This window comes from Scophthalmus maximus, chromosome 5 (genome assembly GCF_022379125.1).
Source record: "Scophthalmus maximus strain ysfricsl-2021 chromosome 5, ASM2237912v1, whole genome shotgun sequence".
Classification (NCBI taxonomy): Eukaryota; Metazoa; Chordata; class Actinopteri; order Pleuronectiformes; family Scophthalmidae; genus Scophthalmus; species Scophthalmus maximus.
Window position 1 is genome coordinate 9,334,106 of NC_061519.1, and position 22,036 is coordinate 9,356,141.

The 22,036-nt window shown below is 42.2% G+C and overlaps 1 protein-coding gene and 1 long non-coding RNA gene across 6 annotated transcripts in view; one reads left to right on the forward strand and one right to left on the reverse strand.

Annotated features, from left to right (window-relative positions):
- Window positions 1–18,571, reverse strand: part of LOC118311006 (solute carrier family 12 member 7) — a 30,328-nt gene extending 11,757 nt beyond the window's left edge. For 4 of the 5 annotated variants that reach the window (XM_035634467.2, XM_035634466.2, XM_035634465.2 and 1 more), the window contains exons 1-8: window positions 18,418–18,571; window positions 10,159–10,250; window positions 9,609–9,740; window positions 4,522–4,668; window positions 1,645–1,699; window positions 989–1,119; window positions 775–899; window positions 590–694 (exon numbers count right to left, since the gene is read on the reverse strand). In XM_035634467.2, the coding sequence (XP_035490360.1) occupies window positions 590–694; window positions 775–899; window positions 989–1,119; window positions 1,645–1,699; window positions 4,522–4,668; window positions 9,609–9,740; window positions 10,159–10,250; window positions 18,418–18,571 (941 nt within the window). Of the gene's footprint in view, window positions 1–589; window positions 695–774; window positions 900–988; window positions 1,120–1,644; window positions 1,700–4,521; window positions 4,669–6,496; window positions 9,587–9,608; window positions 9,741–10,158; window positions 10,251–18,417 lie in introns of those variants that run through there. The other variant, XM_035634468.2, reaches the window with a different exon arrangement.
- LOC124850024 lies at window positions 17,995–19,862 on the forward strand. The gene is made up of 2 exons (XR_007030755.1): window positions 17,995–18,383; window positions 18,464–19,862. It is a non-coding gene; the product is annotated as an uncharacterized LOC124850024 (long non-coding RNA).
- Window positions 19,863–22,036: the final 2,174 nt, after the last annotated feature.

The window sequence follows — 22,036 nt, forward strand, 5'->3', positions numbered from 1 at the left end:
AGAGTCTCAGATGACAGAGGTGTGGGTTGAACAAGCCAGACATCCGAGTTGCCCTTAGAAGAAGGGAAACTGCATCTATGGGTGACTTGGCCCTACAAATATTTTTTTAATATGCATCTGAATAAAAATGATGCTGAGTATAAAGCCCTTAACTTACTGAATCTTTTTGCATCGTATAGGCATTTTAGGGGTGGGATGTTGATACGAGGATGAGGGAAAAGCAATGGTTTATCCTCATCTTTCCTTTCGCATCACTCTCCCATTTTGTACAGAGATCCCACTATGTTGCCGTTAAGAACAATCCTCTTTTATGTCGCACCATGCCCGACTCTCCTTTTCACACAGACATTGATTCAGCTGCCGAGTAATGGCTAACTAATGGCAGAACAGCACTGTCCCTCATTCCATTTTTGTACCTTTGATACAGAACAGCAGCAAATAGGAATAAAGGCAGCAACCCTGCCTCGTGCAGATTGTGTGAAAGGGGTTTAACATTAGACACTGGAGGAGTTTGTTGTCATTTTACTGCTAAGAATATTTCAGTCTCTGAAACACACCAGCACTTCATGAAAAACGTTCTGTAACTCACCTAAACTCCGGGGGTGCGATGACCGTCTTGATGACTCCTGCATAAGTGGCCATGATGGAGAGAATCACACAGGCCAAAAACACCAGAGCCAGTTTGTTCACATACCTGCAGAGAGGAGGGGACCACTTGTGAGAATGCGTTGCTGGCGTGTGCGTGTGTGTGCGTATGTGTGTGTGTAAACTTACTTTACACCTACAAACACTACCAGCGCCATGAGCACCAAGCAGCATGTGCCGTAGACGCGCATATTGTTGAGCATTGCCGCATCTTCACCTTCTTTAAATACGGTCGCTGTCGGAACGATGTATGTCTGGCAGTGGGAAGAGACAGTGAATGTGTCATCGACGTGCAGCAGAGGTAACAACCGATGTCCCCTTGTCTATCAGAGTGGCAACATACCAGCAGAATCTCTATGGTGCCCAGTATGTACATGGATCCGGCGAAGGTGGTCCCCAGGTAGAAACAGAGTCCCACTGCTCCTCCAAACTCGGGACCCAAAGATCTGGAGATCATATAGTACGCGCCACCGGCTTCACAGAAATTGAATCGCCATTAGATGTTTACCAGATGCATTCCTTGTCTCTTAAAATTCATATATCCTATTTCCTATTATTACTTTTTAAATAGGGCGTATTATTTCTAATATTTCAAACAATATCCAAAAAAGAAACAAATGTCAGGAACAATGGGGGTTTAACCTCGAGAGCCTTTAGGTCAGAGCACAAATGTCAAGTTTGTCTTTTTGTCCCAGCCCCAAATTTATCTGATGAACCGACTGCTCTATAAAACAATGATATAATAATAATTTCGTTTTGGGTTTTTTTTCCAAAAAATCTATCATTAATGTGTAAAAACAATTATATACATTTTTTGACATACATTTTAGGAAATTACAGGTTTGTTAATAAAGCATTTTTGTTCACCACAGGCTGCTTGTGAATAGAAATAAGGTTACAGGGTAAACATCATCCTTCTAAACAACAGTTGCAAACATATTTTACATATTCTAAGAGGAAAATAAAGTCAAATAATAAATGCAACATTTCATAATGTACCTGGGACAACTCCGTTGGTTGCTATGGCACTCATTGATATGGCTGTGAGCAAAGTCTGCAAGGGGAGGAAGAGCACAGATGTTGTGTTTCTGGATCCAAAAAGATGAAGAGAGATGGAAAGTGTGCTGGCTATTAATACTATTTCAATTAGCTGTGTTTCAGATGACATGCTATATTTTCAAACTGCCACTGTTGCCCACAATGTCACACACACAAACATTGCTTTTGGTTAATGAAGGGAAACGTTATCACCTAAAAAAAAAGGCTTTTTTTATTCTATTATTAAACCATAACCAACTGAAAACAGATGGGTTAACATGGAGAAAATGCTAGTACTGGTCACTTTACGGAGTAAGAAATATAAAAATAGTAACAAATCATAAATCCATGTCATTCCTATTCCCAAATGCACAAAGTCCTCCTTTTAGAACGAGGTGGAGACAATTTGGTGCTACCGAGAAGTAATTCAATTAGAGAAAAGCGAGCCAGAAATAGAAATTAAATCTCAGGAGAGCAATGACTCTTTTTTTAAAAGAAAAACAACATAAAAGACCAACATGTCCTCCAGGGTGTTCCTTTTGTGTGTCACGGTCGGGTTGAACGAAACACACATGTGGCAGTTACATGTCATTGCTGGTGAGCGTCATGGCGAATGTCAAGAAAGGCGGATGCAGAAAGTCGCTCTTTCCAAATAACGCCCCACAAGCTTGCACGAGGCACGGGATTTTCTGCTGAGTTTGATACGAGAGAGGGATAACTGTCTTGGTAAGGCACACCCAAAGTTGCTGACTAGTTACAGCAAGTTGTTTTGTCCAAAATCAACTGGGATTGGCATCATCAGCATCACTGCCATCTGACATCAGCCCCCTTGTTAAAGAGAAGCAGGTCCAGCTCTTGCATTAGAGAGGGAGTCAGTCATTTAGTATGGCCGCCGAGGGATGTTAAATAATAGTTGGTATGAATTGCCTCTTAAACTCTGGTTTGTGTTGCCTCCCATATTTTTGTGGAGTGAAAAGCCAAATGCTTCCACAAAGGGCACAGTGCATGGTACAATTGCACAGCCCACAGTGCTCTGTGGCATGAGTAAAAAATGCAGAGCAGCCCCAGACGATATAGATTTTGCCTCAAAAAGGCAAAAGTTGACCTGAAGCTATTGCAGGAGCATTAGTCACAAAGGCAGCTCAACTGCCTGGTATTGGAATTGGAACAGTCACATCTGTATTTAAATCTTTGGGAACGACACCACTGGGGATCAGGACGCCCGTCCATGTATGGAGAAGCAGTGGAGTAACTGTGATCCGACTGCGTCAACAAGACCAGTCTGTGGACAGTTAGACAGGGAGGTTATGGTGGGGCTGCAGTGTAAAAAAAACCTTAACACAAAGATGAAGATGCATCTAAGTCATGTAAAAACCAGCAGCAGAGGTTTTCAGATATTTGGGGGCAGAAGTGATATGGTCATTCTTTACCACGTTCTCAACAACTTGGAGAGTCCATGTGTGGCATATACACCAAGAGTAGGGTACAGGCCTTAAAGGGACAGTTAGCAATTCTGGAGAAAGCTTGTCTCTCTTTGTTGTTGTCGTCGTGATGTTACTGCTCTGGCCGCGAACCCGCGATCTCGGATATGGGACACGGACGCACTAACCACTAGGCCAAAAATGTGGTGTAGCAGCCCAACCGGCTAGCCCGTCTCTTATGGTCTTGACGAGTGATGTTTCCAAACTGCACTCGCGGTGTTGCGTGGTGCGGTCCGCAACAATTTTTGTTTTTCGATTTACAGAGGCAGGGTTGAGCCGAAACCCACGATTTTTTTCCCGCCGCACAAAAGAGCCGATAGTTAGCGGACCAAGAGGAAATATTCGCTGGATATACTAACCGTGTATTGCGTTAGAATCGCTTACTGCCCCTTTAATGCTTGGGGGAACCATTGACTTTGTTCGATTTCTAGCAAAAACCTAGAACCTCAGTGAAACCCTTTAGGAGGGTTTGGGTCAACCTGTCCGCCTACCAAGTCGTTCGGAGTGATCGCCTTTATCCAGTGGCGAGACATTTCTATCCTGGGCACGAGGAATCACTGAATGGCTTGACGAGTGTCAAAATTGTGTGAATTCGATGGCTTCACAGTCAACAAATCTGACTGAACACCTATTGGCGATTTTGCATCAGTGTGTTAGACAGCACACTCCCCTGCCGCCATCATCATCATCATCACAACACCAAATGAGGGAAGATCTTTTGGAAGAATGCCACTCATCCCTCTAGTAGAGCGCGGAGACTTGTAGAAATCGATGTCAAGGAGCATTTTTGCTGGTCTGCCGGCTCGTGTTGGCTCCACACCTTACATAGACACTTTATGCTGGTTTTTACTTTAATTTGTCACCCATCTGTATATTGTTAAAGGGTGTTGTGTGCAGATTGTCCACATCACATCACATGACGGCTGAGCATTTAAGTTCAAACTTTCCAAACAGTCATCTCTCTGTTTGGCCATCTGGAGCTACTGACGTATGAATCGGGGTTGTAAATAAGTCACAAATTTTTTTGCTTGTTTTGGGGACTCTCCCCTGAGCTCAGGCATGGAGATTAATGTTGCTAATCATCACACCACAGTTTCAAAGGAGGGAGAACAGCCTGGCCTGGTTTTTCCCCAATTTTTCTAGTGTCGTAAATCGCAGACTCGACCTCAGACATGTCATTGTTCCGTTCAGGCCTTTAGAGAATGATACAGCATAGCCAAGAGGGACCCTGTTTGTTTGTCTTTCAACAAACATTAATCTTTCACAGTATCATTAATGTCGAATGGTTTTTTTTCTTTCAAAAGTTTACTGATTATTTAAAACATTTCCTTCTACGCATCACTTTTACATTACTCACACAGATGCAGCACATGGAGACGATGGCGAAGGAGCCCAGAATTCCCGCCGTACCAACGATCCAAGTGAGACGCAGAAAGAGAATGACACCCAGGATGTTCTGCATGCAGGGCAGGTAAACTCCGATGAAGGTTCCCATTTGGGGGACCTGGGGGTCGATGAACACACACACACACACACACACACACACACACACACACACACACACACACACACACACAAGTGAGATTAAACGGGAGAAAGTTGGAAGGGGAATAGAGGAAGAGAGGTTTCCAAAGACAGCCCAATACTTCATCAATTAAACTATCCTGTGTGAGTCCTTGCTATGACATCTCTCAGCTATAGTAACCTTAACTGGACAGGTATAACCAAAGAGTGATGTGGGCAGACGATGACAGCCTACAAAGAACCAAAAGCCAGCATGTTGCGGTTACAGTGCGCAGAGATCCACTAGATGGTCAGGACAACCAAAGCTCAAACTTCCTTCCTTATCCCGTGCATGTCACCTTCATGTTCATATTATTTCAAGTCCCCCGCATGCCTTGGTCAACAGCGGTCACGAGGAGATCGCTTCCTATTGCTGCTCTGATGTAAAAACGGACGACAAAATCCGCAGTCCTTGTTCTTTGTAAAAGTGCAGGCAAAGTAAACACAAGGGTTTTGGCAGTTGCAGTTCAGCAAACTAAATATGTAAGTTTAAGAACTTTTGGTGTAGTATTCTCTCTTTTTGTCGACCTGGCCTCCAAAAGAGATCAGTGCGGAAGCGCTGTGGGGAATTAGGAAAGGGACATCTTTGCACCAAGATACTCAACTTGATTCAACTTAGACTGCAAAAGCCTCATATTAACGTCACCTTTCATCAGTTATTGTTATTATTTGTTTAAACACAGACTAAGGGCTGTAGATTTTGTTTCCCATCACCTCAAGCGAAATTATACTGAGGGAATACCTTCACAGCAAGTGAAGACAGAGGGAACAATTACAGTGAGCAATAACACCTTGAATCTATACGGGAACGTGTTCAGTTTTAATGTAGAATGTTTTGCAGTGCTTTTATCATTTAATCGGGTATGATATTTTCTTATCATATATTTATTATATATATATATATTTATAAATTGGAAATATGGTGAATGAAACAGTATAGACTCATGCAGCAGTTACAAAATGTGATAATAACACCATAAAGAAGCTTTAATTTCTAATTCATTTTTAAGCTGTTTATAATAGCTACTTACAGTATATCTTGACTTATGTAATTCAATGGCTTGTTTTACAGAGTGGGAAATAAGTTAAAATTGTTTTGCACAACACAATTGTTGACGTGTCATTCATGGTGTTACCTTACAGACTGAAACAGGCATCCCTGGAGTAGCCACCTAGGCTTTTTGGACTAAATTGGCAGGTTACAAAATATATGAGTAAACTAGGAATGGTGAGAGTTATTTAGTATTTCTTCAGTTTAATGTGTTTTTAAGGGGATGCAACCAATTATTTTATTCATTATTAACGAGAAAAAAAAAGAGCAAAAACCTCAAATGACACTGAAATTGTCCCCAGGAGTTCGGGAGTTTCGCTGCTGTTTAATTTCGCTCCTTGTGTCAATGAAAAACATGAAACCCTTATTTTCGATCCCTAGTGATTTGAGACAGAAACGATTTCATATGATATCTGATAATATCCACTGAAAATATGCGCTGAACATCTTTTCAGTGTTTTTGACAGGGAAATCTAATTTTCATGCACAAGCAAAAACAAGAGCGAAAGAGATCTCTTAAAAAAATTTAAGTACTCCAGAAATACACCAACAATCCCGCTGGTATCGCCTTAATGTAGCTCAGGTAAAGCACTGTCTATCGCCCATTCAGCAGCAGCTTTAGCTGCAAAGCAACAATATTATCGCTGTCTTCTACAATATTTACAGTGTGCATCACACTGCATGTAACTCCCCTGAAGAAAAAACAGAGAGTACGTACCATTTTCCTAGATACAAAGTCCTGGGCTGTCTCGACTGCACTCCACTGATTTGGATTTCCAAATTTCCCACATCTTCTCCCCTTTTGCTACTCTGCTCTCTCGCTTCTCGCCCCAGCTCTACTCCCCCTCACTCCCGCCGCATTGTCTGCCTTGCTCTTTTCAGTCTCGACCCTCAGATATCCCTCTGTACTCCAAAACGGAAAAAAGAAAAAAGGAAAAAAACAGAGCTATCATTCCGGGGGCGGGTGTTAGTAAAACATCATCAATGCTTCCACTCAGAGCCACAGACCAATGTCCTACTGTCTTTCCCCGAGCCAGTCCAAGAGACTGTAATAAAAACTGCAGAAAGACAAGCGTTGTTGTTGCCGGAGCACATTCTCAATGACAATTTAACATTGTATGTTGCTGCTGGCAGGGGCTGAAGCTAACATTGTGATTACTTAAGTTTTTATTTATTTATTTATTTACTTATTTCTAGTGTCAGCCAGGCTGAGAGGATAAAAATGAAACCAGAAAGAAGTCAACGTATTGTCTTTTTCAAAGGAAGCAACAGTTTTCATAAAACCGCCGGTATACTCAACATGAACAAACGCTTTCACCAAAGGAGGGGTGAGTCTTTAAAGGATGCCTACGTCTGTTGTATGCAAAGCTTGGGCTGGCATAAAAACTGGAGACAGGGTGAAACTGACATTGATGGCACATTGAAACGGACGGTATAAACCCTGCACGTGCTTCCAGACTGTTGGGGAAATAAACAGTCTGTCAAGTGTACTTATGTGTGTATGCGTACGTTTTCTTTCCCCTCCAAGCGCCTCACCTTTCACACTACGTGACCCCGGTCAACCTGTCGGAGAGGCGGTGTGTGTGCCAGGAACCACCTCCACCCTCCGCCTCCAGCTGGCGCTCAAAGACAGCAGACAGGGGACGTTTCTCGCTGGCCAAGGTTGGATCCTTGTTCTTTTCAATCTAGCCAGCCGCAGCGCGAACGCGACCGGTGTGGGAGAGGGTCTCTGCTACATGCATCTTTTCAGAGTTCACAGCTGCGTTTTTGTGTTTGAGCAAAGAATTAAGACCTCAACACCAATACTACTAGTTTGAGATTTTCTTAGGGTATTTTTCCCCCCATGCCAGGCGGTGGGTGTACACCACACACAGGGGCTGGGCACAAGCGGAATGCCATTGATCTTGTGACTTTGTATAAAGGTTCATAACAGCTTCAGCTATCGAGGTACTTTCGATGAAAGAAAATATTTGGCTGTCTGAAAATCTGTGCGAGCAACACTTCTGGTATATTGTCCGAGAATCTGCAGAGGACCTTGTGTCGTTATTTAGTTGATTCTTTGGTTAAGCTAATGTTTTCTGCATTTGTTCTGTGTAAGATTTTTATTTTTTTCCAATGGGCTGCCCACACTCAGCTGTGTCACATGAACCTCAAGTGATACAATATGGATGGATTTTAAAAGGTCATCGTGTCTTTTCTCTAACTTTGTGCCTCAAAATTCCTCAGTCCTGTCTCTCTCTCTCTCTCTTATTACCCTCGGACCCCTCTGATTCTACAAGTTTAGAAAAAAATGAAAGAGATGTACACAAAGAACATAACAGAGGTGTCCCAGGGACAGGATCCTCTGGAGGACATAAGAAACTTCCCTTTGTCAATGACGTCTTGTTTAAAAACCAATTGGGGCTCCTATAACAAGAGTAAATGGGAAATTCCAGTGAGTATCCACAATGGAAAAGTGACATAAAATCATTGTCCCTGAAAGCAATTCATAAATGAATGGATTTTTATAAAAAAAACTGTTGTAAATATTCAAACAAAGGTGTAGTTGGACAAAGGCAAACAGCTTAGAACAGGGGTGGAGAAACATTTTCGAGGGCCATCACACTGACCTCTCTAATGGCTGGAACAGCCCATCTGTGGTCAGGCGTCTGATGTCAGATGATAGTGATGGTGGTGCTACACGCAGCTGCCGTGCTGTTTCGGTCAGTCTTGAGCAGAGTCGAGTCTTAGCAAGACTCTCGGTATTAAAAAGAAGTGCTGACAGCAGTACAGTAGGTTGTCCCAAATAGAAATGCCAACCTCAATGCATGTCTCCTCAGAAAGGGAAAATCCTCAGGAGGCAAACGCACACACCGTTTACAGAGCTCGAGCAGAGGGAGGTTGTTGTACCTAGCTTTGAGCTTGTCATTGTTTTGCGGCTCAATGATTTTGTGTTGTCGGCAGATCAGCTGGTTCCACATTAAACGTATCAACATGGCCTCAACACAGTTCCTTTTGTTTACTTTTATGTCCTGAAATCTGAAAGGGTGCCCGAAGGAGTTTTGCAAAAACACGCCAGCATGTTCATTTGTCATAGCAGGCTTTTGTTCGCGGAGATTAGAGAAATGCACAAGTGTTTGCACAGAATGCACAATTTTGATTCCACCCAGCTCCACAGCGGCAACAAGGCTCCTTCACAAATGCTGCTTCTGAATGACGTTTCAGCCTCTTAAGTATTAACTCACTCACCACAAAACTTGCCTGTGTGACATTGTCTCTGTTAGAATGTGGTCTTGTTAACGCTGCTTGTCGCTCGAGGTCTGACTTTTCTTATCGCTGCAATCATTTGCCCCTGCAAACTAGGCACACTGCCTCGTCTTTTACTTACACAAAAAGAACCTTCTACATTTCCCTCTCCTTTACAGTCGCGAGCTGGAAGGGACCACCCTGAAGGGTAATTTTATGTTACTTTCTCTTATCAAAAGAAATAATTGCTGTCAAAAGATTTCCTTTGTATTTCTGAGTTGCTTCTTTTTTCTGTTCTTTAATTGACCCATTGGCCGGATCAAATGGGCTGGAGGTTCCCCACCCCTGGCTTAGAGACTGTGACATTCGTATGCACATGTAAATTAAGACACTAAAAAAATTAAAGGAAAAGACACATGCCTGGTATATTTGAATCTTTTAAGCCATATAGCTAAAGTCTAGCTAGCAACATATTGCACTCCAGGTAGCTGGTTTTTAAAGCACACAGGTTGCTTAAAAATGGAAACTTACAATGCCTACTACATAAGAATATCGTAAATATCATAAAAATGGCCACTACACTAGTCACAAAAAGAAGTCTGTACCACGACAGTGACCCTCCTGACCCCATCCTCGTTCTCGGCCTCCTCGTGCTCGCGGACCCCCTGGGTCAGGTTGGTGTAGATGGCCAGCTTGTTGAGAAGAGAGGACACCATCGGGTGACTGTCCATTTCCTCCTGCAGAGCGCCAGAGGAAGAAAATGAATGAAGCATACGATGGTCTTTTTATTTTCATTCATCTTAAATGACACGATTTTGTTTTATATGTTCTACAATAAAATCTATTTTTTTTTAAATTCTTCGGTGATTTACATATCTAGCATTGGGCGAAACACTTTCTAGCTTGGGTTTTGAAAAGTGTTCTACAGAGAATATTATTACATCTTTATTAATACTAGTATTTTTGACATATTTCTGGATTTGTAGGTTCTGATCATGTCTTAACCTTATTACCTTTATTAGTTGCATGTAATACTTTTCCTACTCCATAAATCATATGCTACATGAATTTGCTGTAAACACCTCAGTCAAGTGGAAAATTGTTCATGTGTGCAAAAACACGTTTAAACGTGTTTTTTTGTTTTGTTTTTTTTACCTCAAACAGGGCCATGTTCTTGCCGTCAAAATAAGGTTCTCCATCATCGTCTGAGTTGATGAATGGACTGGACTCTTTCTGGCTATCCTCCCCTGGTGAGAGACAGGATTGTGTCAGATGCATATTTTACTGCTAGAGTAACATGAAGAGAACAAGCAGCAGGATCAACAGTTACTATTCTGTATCAGCTGTAGCAGCACCAGCTGTGCTGTAGCATTGGTGCACTTGTAGCGGTAATGGTGCCATGATTGGATGGCTGTGGATCGGGAGGTAGAGAAGTTGCCCACACACCAGAATGTCAGTGGCAAGATCCCTGCTGCCCCCAGTGTTCCCCCCAGTGTCTTAGGGCAAGACACTTAACCCTAGATTGCCTCTGTCGGCTATTCCGTCAGTGTATAAAATGTGATGAACGGCAAATTTATTATTATTATTATTATAATGTGACTAGAAAAGTGCTATATAAATACAGGTCATTTACAATCAGCACTGGACATTTGTTAATGAAAATAACTCTGCTGGTTGTTCAAACTGTGGATTTGCAAAGCAGCATAAAAAGAAAAGCCAAATGGACAGAAAGAAAACCTTGAATTTCCTTGTAACAAAAAGAATAATAAAAAAAAATGTGACTAGTTTGTGTCTCGATCGAGGATCTTAGATACAATAAGTTTGAAAGCAAATGACCAGCAGCAGATACTGTCAGATGAACATTACGTTGAACACGACCTGATTAATGTTAAAAAAATTGGGTCCATTTACCAAACTGAACAAAACAACTGGAGAACCGAGAGCCGTGAGAAGCTGCATGTCCCGTGACATCACCGTTAAAAAAAATGTCATCAGCTTGTAGAGCTAGCAACCGTTAGCTGATTTGAAAGTTGCCGACATTTTCAAAAGAAATTTTGCTGTTAACACTAAATGTTATTACACTTTTGAGTTCGATGAGAATTGTTATTCTTTTTAATTGTTGAAAACGTCATGACTTTGGTTGATAAATTAAGTTTTTTCAAGGAACAAAGTGGTGCACTTGTTGACCGTTAGCCATATTTTCTGACATGCTGCTGGAGACTTAATGTCCGGTGAATTTTGCCTATTTGATAAATGTTCATGCACTCGATCGATTCCTGCACTTTTGGGTAATATCTTCATGGATGAATGCACTCATTGTAAGCCGCTTTGGACAAAAGCTCCTGCTAAATGAATGTAATGAACATCAAAAGTTCATAATGGTAAAGAGAAAACAAAATAAAAAAGCATATTTCTATTCTGTTTCATGTGTAACAGTCTCAGAACACTGCATTCAAGGAACCTGAATAATGTAAGCAATCATAAACAGTGTTTTTCATTCTTTGGATTGCTTTGAAACAGGCATTGTCTGTTCATTGCACATCTTTTCAGTGCTTGTCGCTACAGCTTCCCACTACTGTAACGCTGGGTACTAAGCAGCATGAGGTTCTGGACCGGTGAACCATCCAGACTACACGCATGTCAGCCTGATTGACAGCAGAGTCTTAGAGTGCTACTTGATCCAAACCCACATTTTAAATAAGCTGCTTCTTCCAAAACTTTGACATAAGAGGGTCCGACACTAATCCTTGATAATCAGGGGACAAAGGTTCCAGTTTTCGGCAGACAAAGTAAGCTTCGGCCTATTTCAGCTTTTTTACTAAATCAGCTCTTGTACACGCTTACAAAGACAAGCGGCACAGAGTAACATGAAGACGCGCCTTTCAAACTTGCTCCTCAGTTCGGTTTGCCTTGCCCCTGGTTGTCATGCAGTGGTCTCAGCCTGTTAGATATGGTATATTATCACACTAGATCACACTGTTGTCGTCTCATCTTTATTGCCTTAAAGAATGCAAGGCCTCACAGTGGCTCAGAGATCAGTGAAGACATTTGATAAGAAAAACAGTGTACTGTGGATGCACATGACATGGTGAAGATAGTATCAAAATGTAGCATGCAGTGATGAGCAGGGAAGATTATTCAGGATTCAGGATCCTCTGTACTTTAAACAAGCGCAAAGTTTTGTTTTTTTCTGGAAAATTGGACACCCGGTGTGCAGAGGTTGAGGTCAGTGTTAGATCTGTAATTGGTGTATAATTCACGGCATACTGCAGTCACTTTGCATCCATCCGAAGCTGCTGATTCAATTGTTCTGGGGATATGAATGACGTAGGAGACCGAACACTGGAAATACCCTACGCTCCTTTTCATGGGGAATAGATGGCTCTTTACTCATATTGTCAAAACACACTGTTCCACAGATGGCTAGCTACACAGAGCGATGCAGGTACATTTAGTCTGTCTGCCTATTTAGGTCATCGCTATTAAATGCATTTTTTTGTTGTTGTCTCTGTCCAAGGGAGGTGGGCACTTTCAAATTAAAATATATGACTGTTTCCTGAACAATACCCGAAGAACATACTGGTAAGACAATAGAAATAAACAGAAACCCGGGTATCAGCTTAGGTGTATTAAAAAGTGACTAGATTTCCATATAAATATTGCAGTTATAGTTTTTACCAAATTTCCTGAAGATGTATCTCCTAATATATATATATATATATATTAGGAGATAAATGGGTGGTTTCACTAATTTTCTAGTCTGGTGACGTTAACATGATGGACAGTTATGGTCGTTTCATGTATTCATTTGAAAGACATTGCAGTAAGCACTGCATTATGTTTGGCATATTTAAGAACTCATACTGAATACTAACCTCGGTGATGTAAAACCACCAGGAGGCAGCAGGCATGGTGTGAACCTAACAGCAACAGTAATTATACACAATCTAATCTAACTTGCTTTCAATGGATGCTTCAGCCCTGTGGTGAATTGTAGGCTCACTGCCAACATAAAGGGCGAAAGGCCTCCCTCTGTCTCTCTCCCCCAAACACTCACTGAGTCCGTACCTATAGATTAACAACCTTCAGTGCTGACGTAAGCCTTTGTAGCCTCGCCCCTTTTACTGGCCAGTCGCTTCTTTCACTGCAATCTTTACGCTAACAACACAAGTAGAACATTTTAAAAAAAAGCATATCAAAAAGAAACAAATGTACACTCAAAGGTGACACAGAAACCCTCTTGGCATAAATGTTAACTTGGTGAGCACCCCTGGCAACAGTCCCACACAGTTTTATCATTGACTTGCTCCTAAAGGCTTCCCATGCAGTAATCGAGGTTAACCAGCAGATGTCCATATTCCTTCACGCACAAAAAGCACAGCCTCATCAGAGGCTCGGTTCATGCAGCACATCACACAGTATGTGCAATACAAAACTGTTTAGCATGCCCATAAATGTTTGGATATGTGAGTGCGGGGCACAGGAGATGAATTTGATGGCAGAGTGATCCTGTGCATGGACATGTTTCTTCCCTCAAGATGTGATGATTCCAACTTTTAACGTGAAATTCATAGCTGTCTGCTCAACACCACCGAAGGTGTGTCCCTTTCGGTATCTACTGTGGGTTTTTTTTTTTTTAATTCCTTTGTTATAAAACACAGGAGACCAGTTGAGTTGGGTAAACAGGATTATTGACAAAGGACACCTTACAGGACTTACTGCGTATTGAAGTTTAAAAAAGAAAAGACTGCTACCATTTTGATTCATCAGCACGACTAGTGGAATGCCAACACTATGTTGTGGCAATAAGTGACTAGATGTGACAGCCTATTTAAGTCATTTAATGGGTCTGATACATTTAATAAAAGTGAGTAAAAGGTCATAGACTTTATGAACCCTGTGGCCTATCCATTACCCAGAACGCGCAAACTACAGTTCGGCGAGTGTCAAAACCAGATTGTCGAGGCATTACATAAGTGACAGTCCAAGTAAACAGAACTTCATTTGACCAAAAATAAACTTCCTTTCGAACAGAGGAGAAGTGCGTCTTTTGGCAGGCTCACGCATGGAAACAATGCTATACGTAATGATTAACATCCCTTTTCCGCTTAACGATGGCTCGAAGTGCCTGGAAGCGTTCCGAGTTAATGCCGAGGGGAAAGGACACGGTGATCTAGGAATGAAACTAGGAATGAGCAAACACAATCAAGACATTTGTGTGTCACATTAGGTTTTGGATCAGAAAGCTGTCCCCAGACCTGAAAAGGTGTGCATGCCTATACGGAGAAAGGATGTTAGAACCGAAACGTACCAGAATACTATAGTATTGTCATCCGGGGGTTAGTTATTCGTTGCTCAACAGTGACAGGTCTCCTGCTGCCATGGAGGTCATACGGTGGGAGAAAAACTCTCTACTGTATGTGGGGGTTTAGGCTGGAGGCCTTTTGATACAGCTGCCAAAGTCCAAGGCAGAGATGTCAACTTCAGATTGAGCATTCATTTCTTCAAATATTTAATCATAAATAGTGATTTCTTCAAGGCTGAACCTAAAAAAAAAAGAAAAGAGCCTGCTAAGTAATTCTACAGACCAAGTGGAAAGTGGGACAGGACGAAACACGATACTGCTTACAGGTCACTGCTTTGGAAAATGATGGTACTGAGATGTTATTGTTTATGCAGATGGCATCTTGTCTACTCAGCACTGACTGTGCGTACAGATCCTCCAAGTGTCCTTTTGAGCTCTGCATGTTCTGTGACCGCTGCCCTTGACAGAAAATTCAAAATGCGAGAAAATGGGTGAATGTGGCAAATTCTCCTCAATATGCACCACTTCTTACAAATTGACCTACAATTTGACGGGACATGTTTTAAAAGAGCGTGGACACATTTTTTACATTTACCAAAGACAATTCTTTCTTTGAGTGTTTAGTTTTTTTGGTCTTTATTTTGCCTTTGTTTTTTTCTTTAAAAAATTGTATAATGTTCTGGAAATCTCTGGGGGGGAGGGCTATTCTTTGGTTTCCTGGAATAGCCACTCAAAAACAATTCCAGATGCCGTCACGTTCAGATCACACCTTTGCAGTGAACAAACATTCAACATTGCCCAAAGGCAGCATTATCAAATTACGTTGTACCAGAGCCCTTGAGAGAGAGAGAATAGCGACATCTCAGTTCACTCCAATGGACCGTTTTTTTTTTCCAGCAATGGCGGATCACGGAGCGTCTCAATAGTTCCAGGAAGTGAGCTGCAGCACATTAGAGTAGCAGCAGAATGGATCAATGGACCGCCTGTGTGGAACTTATGAAGGGTAAGACGTTTTAATAATCACATTGTATATTATCAGCACAACGGAATAAAATCAACATGTGCATTAAAGCATGTTAGTGGATTAGGTTTTATGATTATTTATGATTTATTTATGATTTTTTAAAAATATATTGACCAACTACATAGAGTAACTACATATGCATGCCGGTCTGCTATATTGTAAATTGATACATCTATTGCCTACTAATCACCAAGTTCTACCAAAAAATGCAGTTCTGTCGCTGTGAATAATGGATTTGAATTCCGCGCCAAGAACTTCCGGGAACTATCAGAAGTCTGTATGAGTCACGTGACGTGCAAGCATTTTGGACTTTGTTGGCCATATTCTCTCATTCAACGCCACTGCGTTGTGCCAACGGATGGTCTGTTATTGACGCCATGTATACGTGGATCACGTGGTTCCATATCGGCTATCAAACGTTAAGCTTGACCTGGTCCTTAAAAATGGACCGTAGCAAAGATTCGTAGCTGGTTTGCAAGAACCGTCTCACCAAAACATGTAGCACTTGAAGTTTTTAGGGCTGATGCTCATTCTTCAGACAGAAGCATGTGTTATTCGCAAAGGGGAATTATATGGATGCAGCCACTCGTTGAGTGAACACACGACTTTCAGTCGGATCCTATCAGATGATAAGGCATGTCAGACTGTCTTAAGGTTTACACAAGAATCCAAACAGTTCTAGAAGTATCAGATAAAAGAAAACAAGACACAACATCATCGTGACCAAATTTTTGTATCAAGTCTCATCCCCCTAAGTGCTAATGCACACACATTGAGGTCGTCTCAGAAATGACAACTTTAGCAAACCAAAAACAATCAATGGAACGCCCTGCGTGTCACAGTAGATGAAATCTTACAACGCGTCATCTTCGTCAATATATATCCAAACACCGAATGGGGACGTCTCGTCACTGGAGACAAGCGTCTGGCCTGCAACATTCCAGCGGGTTGTAAACCCACGTTGAGGCTGCCCGAGCACAGAGCACACTGGTTGACTGCTGGTTAACACTTGACTGCTGAGGTCTGTCCTTTCTTATCTCTTCTTCTACCTCTATCTCTGTTGTGGCACAGGGACAGGATGAATTTTATTCTCTGGACATGGTGACTCAAAACCATGAAGCCGGACTAATTAATATTGAAGCAGTCCTAATCAGTACTTTTCATACGAACAACAGATCAAATAATTTATGCGTAATGTGACAGTCGTCCTTCTTGGGGAAAGCCCCTCGTCTTTTGACGAGTGATGATACTGAAGACTTTCTGAGGAACGAGTTGGTTTGTACCTTATATTAAAAAGACGATTTGAGTGTTGCAATCGCAACGGAGCATTTTGCTTTTTTCGTGTCATTAATTCATCACGTTCCAGTCGGTAGGCACCCAGGTTCAAGGGGTTGAAGACTCACCTCCCGGTTTGCAGAGCAACATATTGTCTGGCTGGAGGCAAAGACGCAAAAAGAGAGCAAGTCTGTGGTAACGGGGAGTGTATCTGACCAGTCAGCTCCAGCAAAACCTGGAGACTGGAACTGAGAAAACATCAACTCAAAGATGAAGGGATGAAAGAGGATCAGGCCTGAAAACAAGACTGGAGAAACTGACCACCACTCAATTGGAGGTTGCCACCAACCTCATGGCGGAAGAAGAGGGTCACTCCAGAGAGAAATGGTCCAGGAAGGGAAGAGCTGAAGGAGAAGGAGTCATTCACTCTTTAACCGGCCCGTGTGCTTCTTGCCAGACCCCGAGGTCTCACAGAGAAACCAAACTCCACAATCAACACCTGTGTGTTGCAATAGTCGAGAAGGTAAATTGTGAAGTCGGTACGGTGAACGATAAATGTTAACGGACAGCAGGACCATTGGAGACCCCACATTTACGTTTTGTTTGCTCTATACTGAGTTTAGAATGTAGGCTACTGGCTATTCATTAACACTATTACATATTAGAACATTTAGAGTTGATATGCCATTCATTTATTACACTGGACTATTTATAAGTCATACCACATTTTTACCCATTTTACAAATGAACACCTATTTTCTGGAATCTGTTGGCCCTACACATCCTGTTCAAGACAGGAATTTTGCCACTTAATTTCCGTGTGTCCCAATCCAGCATCCCAAAGTTTCTGAACTGTCCCCTGCCAAGACTGTGGCTAAAACAATTTTTCAAATTAAAATTTATTTTTTTTATCACATAATTAAATGAGGCACTGGCCAAATCCATTAATAACTGAGACTTAGCACTCGCTACACTCCGACTGAAAGTGAGCAGCTCAGTCAGCAGATTGCAGCGCTTCTCATCTGAACTTTTGACTTTTGGTGCAATGCAATGACAATGACTATAAACTCAAGATGTCGTCATGTCCGTGAAAAGGGAATAATTCATTGTCTGTAAATAATTAACATTCAATGCATTTTCCGAGGCAAACAATTTAATAGACAGAGAGCTGAAAGTATAAAAGTCTACCTTTGCTCAGTAAAGATTTACGAAAGGTAAAGTGCAGTATCAACACTTATTTGAGGAGTTAAGTACTGGGTTCAAATCATAAGGTAAAAAAAATCGACCTTAAAAATTGAAAGACTAAATTATTACGAAAAGTCTCGACACCGTTCAGCAGCCAACTTGAAAACTTTAAGCTTAAGTTTCGCAACTTCAAGCTGCTTTTCTAACACTATCATCGTCTGGGGTTTGTATGATTATAATAGATAGTCCTGCACTGACAATGCAAAGAGCAACACATAGTTCCCCCTTCCCATTGCACCAATTACGCTGCCCTGCAGGTTTGAGCTGGTTGAACTGTGTCACACTGTTTGCTCGTGCGTTGTGTGAAAGCGTGCGCCTGCCATAACATGTATCTGACTATTTGTGTCGGCGTACTTCTGTTTGTTTGTTTTCGCGTTCGGTTACAACGGTGACGCATCAAACCTGCACATTTTAACCCGCGAGCGTATCCCAGTGCATGCTGGGATTGGCCCGAGCTCCCACATGACCCCAAACGGTAATAAGAAGGTATCTCAAATTGGATTTCCCTGAGCAGACATGCAACGAGCTGAGGTAGGTATTTTCGTCTCGCAGAGTTAACGCCTACCTTGTAAGTTGTCCTCATTGTCTTCCTCTCCAAAAATTTGGTCCAGACGGACAGGTTTGCTGCCTCCAGCCGCTCCTGCGCTGCCGCTGCTGCCGCTGCTGCCGCCGCCTTCTTCGGCATCCTCCACCGGCACTACAGTGAAATTAGTGGGCATTTTGTCTCTCTACCCCTTCGAAAAAGTGAATAGAGGTCTCCAATGGCAACCACTGTGGCTCCAGTTGTTGGACTTTCACTGCCACAGAGATTGGGGGGGTGGGGGGGGGGAGAAAAAAGAATCTAAATGGAGTCAAATGAAAGAAGTAGAGCCCTGTCAGGGCCCTGGTGAAGGAGCCGAGGATTCAGTTTGACCACAACATGGCACTCACTCCAAATCCGTTGTTTCCCTGTCTTTCTGTAACGTGATCCGGTGGGCTCTAACCTCGGGGTGAAAGTGCCGCCTCCTGCACATGGGGCAGGCCAAAGTCTCTCTCTCTCTCTCTCCTCTGTCTCTTTCTCTCTTTCCTTGTTCCTTTCCCTCCCTTTTCTCCCCAGTGCCTCAAGACTATTGCCCCATGTGATTGTCTATTTACCATATGAACAGAGCTGGAGTCCATACATGGAGAACCCTGCGGCTCCTCCCTCTACCCCGACCATCCTACTTCTCTCACTCACACCTTTGTAATGCGAAAAGGTAGACATACAAACTCCAAAGTCTCTAGGAAAAGTATCCAAATTATCAGTAAAAATCCACTGGGCTGAAAAAAATAAAAGAACCAGCCGCCTCACATTTAACAAGAACTAACTTGACTGGGTCTTTTCTCGTCTGTTCATTTGGCTTTTGGTTATATTTTCTGATCTCCCTTCAGACTGGTAGTTCCTCTCTGGTTTGCTCCGGGTCAACAACCAAATGGGTGTTACCTTTTCCCACAGTGCATTGTGGGTAAGCAGCAAAGTGCCGGTGTTCAGCACAGAATGGCACTGCATGCTCTCATACGCACACGCATTGTGCCAGCGAAGGAAACACCTTGAAATCCTGGGACACTACTTTTTCCTCTGTATTCCCAGCACCAGCCAAGATTTCAATAGACAATCGCCGAGGGGGAAAAGGATTGAGCCTTAAATAACAATGGACACATGTAAACAAGAACTCTTTTCAGTTTGTGGGAAGGATCTGTCGGCGCTCCTATGCACGTCTCTCACGCAGTTGGGGATGTTTATCTTGATCAAGTGAAAGCTTTTTTTTATAAAATGATACATACAGTAGTGCAAATAAAAAAGATGGTGTACTGCAGAATGAATGTGTATTATTACATGTATCAGTTGATTTACTTAATCATGTAACAGTTTCTGCAGCATAACCGTTGGACACTTCATTACAATAGTACAGTAAATGGCATGACCCTGAGAATTCATGTTGTCAGGTTGAAAGTTACTGTAGAATAAAATACAAAAAAAATGGTGGTTCAAAGAGGAAGTTTGTTTTGTCCCAGGTCTTTCTTTACACCTTTCTTATGCTAAGTTCCATAGAATAGTCATGGCAAAGAAAAACTATCCAAATTCCACTTTTTAAAGAATGTTTGGTTCCGAAATGCAGCCCTGTACATGTCTTAATGACTCTTTGTAATGCACATGTATAAACATATAGGTAAATATGACAAACATCTGAGATAATAAAATTAATATACCTGAAGGTTACAGAAATTTAATACTTTTCTGCAACAACCTCTCATTTAATCTAAATACCACAGAATTAAAGTTATGTGGGTTTTTTTCTGCAGCTGGCTAATAGCTACTAGCACACAATTAAAAACTCTAAATGCTCCCTGCTTCCCTAAAAGACACATTAGCTACATTTTGACATCTTGGTTTAATATTACAACTATAATTATTACATTATAACAAATCTCACAATGAGCAAAGCACTTGGCGACAGTGGAGAGAAAAAACTCCCTTTTAACAGGAAGAAATCTCTGACAGAACCAGACTCAGTGTTGGGCGGAGCTTCTGTCTGGACCGGTTGGGGTGAGGAGAGAGAGGAGGAAGAGAGGAGAGGTTGGCAGAAAGAGGGTGGGAGGAGAGACAGTAGGAGAGAAGAGAGAGAGAGAACAGCTGTACAACCGCCGCTGTAATCTCTACCAGACTTATACTTATAATTAGTGAAAACTGACACTTATAAATACAATGATGTTATTATTAATAATAATAGTAATAATAATAATAATGACGGGTTTGGATCCTGCAGCTCTGGGGTCACATCTACTAGGAGAGAGGAAAAAAAAGTGTTAGTGACATGTAATGTAGATATATGGGGGCAGAGAGAGAGAGAGAGATCGAAAAAGTGGGAGAAGGAGAGAGAGCGATAAAGAGAGAGAGAGAGGGAGAGAACGGGAGAGGGAGAAAGATGCTCATGATATAAGTTCCCCCAGCAGTCTAGGCCTATAGCAGCATAACAAAGAAATGGTTTAGTAAACACATGGGCAGCTCTAACTATAAGCTTTATCAAAGAGGAAGGTTTAAAGTTTAACTTTAAATATGGAGAGGTTGTCTGCCTCCCTGACACAAACTGGGAGCTGGTTCCAGAGGAGAGGAGCCTGGTGGCTGAAGGCTCTGCCTCCCATTCTACTGTTAGAGACTCTGGCAACCACAAGTAGTCCTGCATTTACAGAGCGAAGTGATCTATTGGGATAATATGAAACTATGAGCTCTGTAAGATATGATGGAGCTTGATTATTAAGGGCTTTGTAGGTTAGGAGCAGTACTTTGAATACTATTCTGAATTTTACAGGAAGCCAATACAGAGATTCTAACACTGGAGAAATATGATCTCTTTTTCTAGTTCCTCTCAGAACTCGTGCTGCAGCATTTTGGATTAGCTGGAGGCTTTTTTTTATCTATGAAGCCCACATTGTTATCTGGACACCTCGACAACCATCGATTCAGTGATGATGTCATCCCTGTTCAAGTTGGGCAGGGGTCCAGAGAAAGCGACAGAGTCCGACCTTGCTCTTGCATAAGTACACACTGAATCAATGTTCATCTTCGTGACCTCCGATTGGCGTAATCGGGTGTCGTTACTGCCGACGGGAATAATAATTTTACCACATCTACGTTTATCCTTAGCCAGCAGTTTCAGGTGGGATTCAACGTCGCCTTACTCTGGCCCCTGGGATACAGACTGTGGCCCCTGGGATACAGACTGTGGCCCCTGGGATACAGACTGTGGACGCATGTTCCTCAAAAAACAGAGTCGCCAATGATCAGAGTTGTTTCCTCAGCGGGTGTGTCGAGAGGGGAGAATTTATTAAAAACGTGAAGTGGTTGGTGGTGAACCGTGAGCTTCAGTTTAGGACTATGCCTCTTATTGCGGACAGTCACCCAGCCGCCCCTGTCCACCAATATATATATATATATATATATGTTTATTCATGTGCATTACAAAGAGTCATTAGGACATGTAGAGTGCTGCATTTCGGAACCAAGCTGCTGGGGGAGCTAAAGAAGCAAACAAACTACACTTACTACAAGTACCACTGTCGCTAAAGGAGGCAGAGGAGTAACTAAACATGGAGCAAACAGAGCAGGAGACAGCAGGCTAAAACAAGGGACAGTGGAGCGGATAGTTGTCCCAATAGTTAGAGGA